Source organism: Oncorhynchus mykiss, chromosome 25, assembly GCF_013265735.2.
Source record: "Oncorhynchus mykiss isolate Arlee chromosome 25, USDA_OmykA_1.1, whole genome shotgun sequence".
NCBI lineage: Eukaryota > Metazoa > Chordata > Actinopteri > Salmoniformes > Salmonidae > Oncorhynchus > Oncorhynchus mykiss.
Genome location: NC_048589.1, coordinates 23,767,032 through 23,776,101, shown reverse-complemented (window position 1 = coordinate 23,776,101; position 9,070 = coordinate 23,767,032). Strand labels below are relative to the sequence as shown.

The window sequence follows — 9,070 nt, the reverse complement described above, 5'->3', positions numbered from 1 at the left end:
GCACCCCTGGTCATTTTGGACGTTTTTTAATAAAAATGTAAAAAACAACAGAGTCCCACTTCTCCCTCATCATACATGACAAATAGACCATCTAGGTTGATTCATGGCTTAACGTAGTGCTATATATCATTTGGGCAGTTTAAATGCCATTTGGATATGGTTCACTGACTTTTGGTTTTCCTATGATCGTACATGGCAAATCGACATAATATCCTGATTTGGCATTTTCCATACTTTCATATTGCATTTGGACATTTCTTATGGCATTTGTCAATGGTTCACTGACTTTTGACTTCGACCTTTGACTTCCTATGAAATCATACAGCAAATGGACAAAACATGCCTTATGGACAAGTAAAAAAAAATATGACAATAAAATATGACAAAAGTATGTTCATACAGTTCTTATACATGTATAATTGACAAACGGTCCAGAAAGAACTTTTTTAAGGGGGTGATAAGTTTGGGTTTTTTCTTCTAATTTTCTAAATTTGACCCTTGGGTCTTGGGTTGATGTACATTTGGAATATGAACATTTACTGTGGAGCGCGCTCACCATCTATTGGATTTTTGCTGTGTGACACTTGGCATTTACCATATGACATTTGCCATAAGCTTTGAATGAAATGCTGTCCCTTTGAGTGGTATTGGACATCGTGTATATGTTTCGTATGGTGCCAATATGTTCCCATTCATTTTTGTCCATTTCAGGGGGGTCTTCCCTTACATTATATTATATATCCTCTGCTCTGCTCTGCTCTGCTTTGCTCTCCTCTCCTCTCCTCTGCTCTGCTCTGCTCTATTCTCCTCTCCCCTCCTTGAGTGAACTCGTCCTCCAGGTTCAAAGTCCCCGGATAATCACAGCAATAAGTGTTGGTGGGGACAGACCGCTCATGTGCACACACGGCCCCCAGGTCATTTACAATCTCATCAACCTCCATCTCTCTCTCTCTCTTTTCCCCTCCCTCCCTCCCTCCCTCCCTCCCTCCCTCCCTCCCTCCCTCCCTCCCTCTCCTCCATGTCAGAAGCACCTGTTGCATCGTGGTGAGAACATGAACATGGAGCAGCAGAGTGAGAACATTTACGAGACTCCCCTGGACAGAGACTCAGACAGCCCAACGGAGGATACCTACCAGAACCAGACCCAGACCAGCAGTATCTACGAGACACCCAGTGACGTGGTGAATGATTCTGTTTACTGTGATGTAGAAGAACCCCAGGCATCTGGGAACGGAAACGGAGACGGTCTAACTGTGGAGTACGAGAACACCGGGAGCCTGAGAGAGGCACCTGCGGTTCCACTGCCCCAACTGGAGAGCAAGAGCAGCTCCTTCGGGTCCTCCAGCTCATCAGAAGACGAGGGAGAAAGGGAGAAAAAGAAAAAGAGTGAGGAGGAGGAGAGGCTGGAGAGTGAGGAGGAGAAGGTGGAGGAGGAGAAGGAGGAGAAGAGGAAGTTGGAGAGGAGGGTTCTGCAGGCAAAGGTGAACACAGATGAAGCCTCTTCCCGGCGGTCCTCTTTGTCATCTTCTTCATCATCTATTTCCACTTCATCATCGTTGTCAGAGCAGGGGAACCCTCCTGAGCAACCAATGCCAGTAGCAGATGGGCCAGTGATCTCACTCTTCGTCAGGGTAAGACAACATGGTAATGATATCAGGGTACAACGTACCGTGAAAGATGTATGAGTTTAAGACCCAATTCAGTTGTGTTTCCCCACAAGGATAGAAAATGTCCCTACAAGGATAGTAAAACAAGGAAGATAGAAGAACATAACGTGTGTCTGTGTGTGTGCGTATGTGTGTGTGTGGTGTGTATGTGTTTCATCATGCTCTGTAGACTGATATCAGAGTGGAGGTTGCCCTCTCAAGGTCATGTCTGAGATAAAGTGAGCTATAAAACACATCTGGTATAAACACACACACACACACACACACACACACACACACACACACACACAGGTTTGAGGTTGACAGTAGGGCTGAAGACCACTAGAGAGAGCCTTGCACTTCTCTGACCGTTTAGGTGACATTACCACGGTGTCGTGGAAATTTCCTCTATTTACCTAATCATGGGAGCAAACCACACACACAAGTCAGAGTTAGTTATAAAAGTCCATCTTTAATTATATGAGCTCTATCACAACCCTGTGACTCTCAGATTGATTCAGTGTCTCTCAGTGAATCCTCTGAGAGCCCCCTTACAATGCAACTGAGTTCCTTTAATAGCAAAGACCCACATAGTCAGACAGCATAGACATAACTCATCGTTCAGCTTTGTCTCCTTTCCCAAACCATAAACCAATCCTCCATTACAACAGGCATATATCAAATTGTCATTTAGATACAACCCACTCTAAATACAAACTCCTGGACAAACTCACGGAGAGGAGGGTGAGGCTATAGGTTAAGATAGAAACAACATAAGAGGGAGCATAGAATGATTCCAGACACTGCAACCTTCCTTTCCCCACTATGGGAAAGGTAGAGAGTGAAAGATATGTTTACACATGATGACACTTTGACCTATCCCCTCTCAGCGGCCATGCAACTTAGTCTTGACATAGAACAGATACTGCAACCCTCACCACAGAATAACACAAAAATACCATTCTGATGAGAATTAACTTACACACATTTGATGAATATAAAACATCTTACATATGTTACCAACAAATTCTGAATCTTCCCTAACATTCCCCTCTCAAGGGACTCAGTTCCTTTTGAAGAATCAGAATAGTAACATACTCAATATTTTAAAATTCAAATCCCCTCAATGTCAAATACCTTAGCTTATATGTAAACTTTCTCCCTTCTGAAACTAAGTTTACAACCCTTATTCTACAAGACAAACTTGCACATGTTTTAATAACACAGAATAATCCATTTGAGGAAAATAAAAACATAACATATTTATGCTCTTTCAATTACATGAGAACCAGTGTCTAAACACAGGCCTCCTCACAACATATAGGACAGACATCCCTCTAAGTACTCATGCTCAGAAATATACTTAGGAATAGAGAATAGGTCATTGAAATCATTCATATTACAAATCATAAGTAACAACCCAACTATTTATCAAACCAATATTTAGAATATTTAGCACTCCTCAGTGATTCAAATTTGTCTTATCACTCAAAGTAAAACCTCAATTTAACACACATCAATATTAGCAGATTTACATACAGTATAATTATCCCATAATTCTACTATTAACTTTTTAATCATGATTTTAATACAGATCAGTATCTCAATGCATTCTTAATCTAAATTACTACAATTTACATGGTGTAGACCTCTTCAATCAATCTGATACCACAAAAGTATAAACAATTTTAATGGCACAGTTAGATTAAACCCCCCCCCCCCTCTCAGGCACGGCATCTTCTGGCATCTTCTGGCATCTTCGTTTTTCTTCAAATAGCTTTACAGTTCAAAGTGGACGGCCCATGATAATGTCCCAATTTCAATGTCTCATCTTTACCACTCATGTCTTGTCCATTCGTCAACCAATATACCAGCATCATAAGAAAATGTTAGAACAGATCTTTCTCCATGATCACTCCAAGTGGACTATCACAGTATGACAGAAACATGAAAGAAAAGCAGTTGATAGCTTAGATCTGATACTGTACACCAATTTCTGGCTTGGTTCTTTTCTCTCGGTAGAAGTGGTTTGGAAAGCCTCCTTCAATGCCTTTGTCTCTCTTCTTCAGCCAGTTAGAGGGGGTTTTGAGGTACACACACCATTCGGTCCAAATTATCTCTTCCATGCATTAAGATACCGTCTGATGTCACCCTTCATGATAACCTCGAAAGAACAGATCAGAACAACAGTTTAGTTCAGTTCATTAACTACATGATAAATTATTACTTTTACCAATTATTCTTAATACACATATCTAAACATATTTCACAGAGAATATCAAAACATTCTATTGAAACTATTCTTTCAAATTGGTTTATACTCCCCATCTCACTGTCAACTCCATCGTAGAGCCAAGGATCAAGAAATTAGACCTATACCCCTCGGGAATAGAACAAAACAAACACAACAATACAATACACTCAACAATACAATACACTCAACAATACAATACACTCATTCACATATCACTTAAGTTGTATAACTTCAATTCAAACCCTCAAAAAACTGAATCCTCCCCCATGTTTTACACACATCTCTCCGTATGAGAGTAATGTAAAACAAAATTTCAGCTAACCTAATCAAATTAAAATCACTAAACTAAAAAAATCACTCCACAAAGAAAAATTGTTTAACCCCTATGGTCATAGGAAAATAGACTTAAAGCAGCATACCCTTAGTTAAAAGCAATGCCCTCTTCACACTGGTCCAAATTACAAATATGGATTAAGAAACATATTTACCAATTACACAAATTATTTTGAAAGCAGTATTACAAATGACCATACATTTATTTTCCAAATGGCTTTCCAATGCGGGTGATCAAGCCACAACGGAAAGTCATCAGAAGGTCATAGGTCATACAAAACCCTCCAAAGCAGTGTTTTGCACTCTATTAAACAATTTGCAAACAATAATCAACTAGTTCCAAACATTTTCGTAATTCCATGTTCCCAGAACATTCCTTTATCAAAAGAATTTGCGTGTGTAATGAAAAGTCAGAAAATAAAACTCATTACAATCCCAATGTGGTGAGTGCCCCAATTTCACTCACTCTCCCCAAGAGTATATTCCCTGGACACATTCCAGAGAGAGACAGCGAAATATACATTTTCCCGAAGAAAACACAAAAACACTTAGTATTCATTTACACTACATTAATTCAGAAACTCAAACGTGAACTATAAACCAAACCTAATGATAATTCCACTGTACCTCAAATCATTAATCATAAGTTTTAATCAAATCAATGTATATGTATGATAAGTTAAATCAACTCCTACAAAAAACTTTTAATCAGCAACCTAATAATTGCAATCTGTTGATATAAATTTAGTAAAAACCAATCCTGATTTTTTAAAACAAATCTAAAATCCTTCAAAAGTCGGTGCTGTCTCATCATCTAAAAATAAAAATAAACTTATTTTTTTTCCCCCACTGATATCCCCAAAGGTCAATACTGTTCAGCACATCCATTAATGATCTTCCTTTATTCTGTACAGGGTCTGAAGTTCCAATGTATGCAGATGATACAGTGATAAATTCATGCAAATAACAAACTACACAAAAACTCACTACTATAATGATTCAGATGACAAAATTGCTCAGAGACTCATGTTTACATCTCAATAAAATAAAACACAGTCTGCATGTTCCTCAAAAAACAAGTACTGATGTAAAACGCTCCTGGTGGTATCTGATTTTAAGTGCCAAGGCATCATACTTGATTCCAACCTTTCTTTTAAAAAGCAAATAATAAAGGAACTCAAATACCAAATTCAACCTAGCTAATTTACCAAAAACATATGAAATTGTTTTGACTACACTATAACTACTATAACAACACTATAATTAAAATCTATGATACTCCCCCACTTAACATACTAGTTTAGTCTTTGGCCCAATCTTGCTTTTCAACATTCATACCCATTCAGCCTTCTGTCAACAGGTTCTCATACCATTCAATCCAGCAATCACCTTTAATGACCTGACATTGTTCCACATAATGGAAACATACCATAACCTTTGAGTACATGAACTTTCCTGCTCAAATTAACTGGTGTTACTTAAACAATCAAACCAAAAAATCAATAACCATCAGAAGCTATCCTTACGATGTTTTATGATTCAGACATCCAGTCTCCCAATTCTCATAGCCTGATACAGTAAATATAAACGCCACAAATCTATGATGCCCACCTAGCGAATCAGCTGCTAGAAATACAGACAAAAAAATGGACCTGAACAACGGTTAAAACAATTAGAGGAAGGTTATTGCATATTCAAACTAATAACGCAAATGTACGTTATTCTACAACAATCTACCTGCCTCCAGCAACTTTCCCTGACAATGAGCAGCCAACATAACAACTCACTCTCTTACATACTTTCAACTCAACTTTCCTACTTCTTTTTCCCCCAGTTGGGCAAAAATATAACCCCTCTCATTTCAACGTTTTTCCCTTACCTCTATCGTAAGATTAAAACCTCAACTTTATAACTTCCTCTTCTCTTTGCTCTCCACACTTATGAAATGTATCATATTTCTTTAAAAATAACACACACAGCGCAAAAATTATAACATGCGTCAGTCAATCTATAAGAATGAAAAACATTTCGGTAACCACTTTCCTATCGCCATTCTCTCCCCGCTATCATACAGAGTGTCTTTAACTTAGGTAACTGTCTTCTCTATTGATACAGTAATTTAAATACGACCCAATTCTCAATACATTATTCCAGCAGATAATTTAGTGAACAGACATTGTCTTGCATCAGAATTCGCTTCGTTATTATTTTAAATTGAATTAGCCTATCTATTTAACCTAAACAATCTATTGAAAACGTTCAATTTATCTCTTATACAAACACTAGCGACCATAACTTTCCAGGAAAAACATACAAATAGATGATTTTACAATCAAAAACTCTGAATTCAGCCAGCGCCGTGACTGGGAATGGAACTCGGGCCTCCCGCGTTGCAGGCGAGAATTCTACCACTGAACCACTAATGCTATTGCCAATAACCAAAATTCTCCAGCTATAAACCGCATTTACAAAGTAACATCAAAACACGTCACTATCGGTAATTCCCAGAAGAATAATAGCCCAATTTGAATAGTACAAACATTGCTCCAGCTATGATTCTCAAATTCCAAATGAATATATTAGCAATCAAAGAATAAAATCGATACTAATGACTAGGAAACAGTAAAAGTAGATTATGTTTACTTATGCAACGTATTTCAATTACTGTACTACATCACTTTAATCACGCAATGATAATTAGCTTGATGGAAAACCTTAGGCTTTGTACAATATTATAAATTACATCGAGCATCCCTCGAATTCTCTTTAACTTTATGGAAAACAGTTTATTCAATAAATCCCGCAACTTCTCTCATACTGGGAAGAAAAATGATAACATGTTCAGACCTTAAAGGCAGTTAAATTTCAAATGTTTCCCCCAGACGGAGATACTCCAATATGCGTTCTATAGTTACATCGTTAGGGTAAGATAACCAAAAGTGGACACACTCTAAATCAGTTTCTAGAGCTCAATTTCCCAGATTTTGTAGATTACTTTAATAGTGCTTAAAAACTTCATCTTTATCAAATTATCCATTTAAGATATCAACTCAAAACCTACGTACGTCTACGAATGGGTGGTTTAAATTGTATCTAATCATTTTCAGCATTACTTTATACACACATACCATTTATCATAATTTCAAATAATTCACAGAATCCATATAAAACTTAAGAAATCTTAGTTACTCACACAGAACTTTCAGGATCATCCACACAGGATTGGTCAGATTTTTCACATAGAACTTTTCTGACGTCCACACAGAACATCAAAAGGTTTGCCCACACAGAGTAAACCCTACCCCGCTCACACAGAACGGTCCGACTCACACAGAGTAACCCTACCCCGCTCACACAGAACGGTCCGACTCACACAGAGTAACCCTAGGGCATACCTGGCTAGCACATTTAAAATAATTGGAATTCACCACATCTGAGGGTCACTTAGACAAATCACACAGACGCACAGAATGAGGTCCTTCTTCCAATAGGGCTTCACCAAGTGCCGTGTTTCACCTAGAACACACAGACCCCCTGGCCCCTCACCCCGACAGACCTCACCAAATCCCCACTGTGATCAATTCAGTGTCAGGAGGGCTCTTGGTCACTGGCAACCGGACAGCGCAGAGTATCTTTTGAGTCCACAAAACCCCCAGATTACTCTCCTCTGACTCGGCCCTGCTTACGCCGCCAAGGTGCCTTCCTTACAAAGGAATTCACGCTCAGAGTATACGTAACAGGCATAATTTTAAAAAACTCGACTTCAAATCGGTGTGTGGTTCGCTCACCTTTTTCTTAAAAAAAAAACTCAGTTCGAGATGTGGTATCCACTCGGCTCGCTTCCTCTTAGATCAAAGGTTGGTCCATCTGCTTCGTTTCCCGAAGTGTGGTTCTCCCTGAGATCCCAAGTTTAGGGGATCCCTCGTGCACGATTTATTTACCTAGATCATAGGAACGGTCACCGAGTGAAGATTCACATCCCATCCTCGTCGCCAAATGTCGTGGAAATTTCCTCTATTTACCTAATCATGGGAGCAAACCACACACACAAGTCAGAGTTAGTTATAAAAGTCCATCTTTAATTATATGAGCTCTATCACAACCCTGTGACTCTCAGATTGATTCAGTGTCTCTCAGTGAATCCTCTGAGAGCCCCCTTACAATGCAACTGAGTTCCTTTAATAGCAAAGACCCACATAGTCAGACAGCATAGACATAACTCATCGTTCAGCTTTGTCTCCTTTCCCAAACCATAAACCAATCCTCCATTACAACAGGCATATATCAAATTGTCATTTAGATACAACCCACTCTAAATACAAACTCCTGGACAAACTCACGGAGAGGAGGGTGAGGCTATAGGTTAAGATAGAAACAACATAAGAGGGAGCATAGAATGATTCCAGACACTGCAACCTTCCTTTCCCCACTATGGGAAAGGTAGAGAGTGAAAGATATGTTTACACATGATGACACTTTGACCTATCCCCTCTCAGCGGCCATGCAACTTAGTCTTGACATAGAACAGATACTGCAACCCTCACCACAGAATAACACAAAAATACCATTCTGATGAGAATTAACTTACACACATTTGATGAATATAAAACATCTTACATATGTTACCAACAAATTCTGAATCTTCCCTAACAACGGTCAGCAGTGTGTGTGTGTGTGTGTGTGTGTGTGTGTGTGTGTGTGTGTGTGTAGACTGTGTAGACTGTGTTTGTGTGAGGGGGGGGGGGGGGGTTGCCAAGATTCTAAATTTAAAATGAACTGACTGGAATTCCATCCCACCCCAATGACTCAACTGAGGGTTCCAGTAGCATGTGAATCC

At 39.0% G+C, this 9,070-nt stretch overlaps 1 protein-coding gene across 1 annotated transcript in view; it reads left to right on the top strand.

The window, feature by feature from the left end:
• Window positions 1-1,011: 1,011 nt before the first annotated feature.
• Window positions 1,012-9,070, top strand: part of clic5a (chloride intracellular channel 5a) — a 12,828-nt gene continuing 4,769 nt past the window's right edge. Inside the window, exon 1 of the mRNA XM_036962718.1 lies at window positions 1,012-1,631. Coding sequence (XP_036818613.1) covers window positions 1,053-1,631 — 579 coding nt within the window. The 5' untranslated portion in view covers window positions 1,012-1,052. The remainder of the gene's footprint in view (window positions 1,632-9,070) is intronic.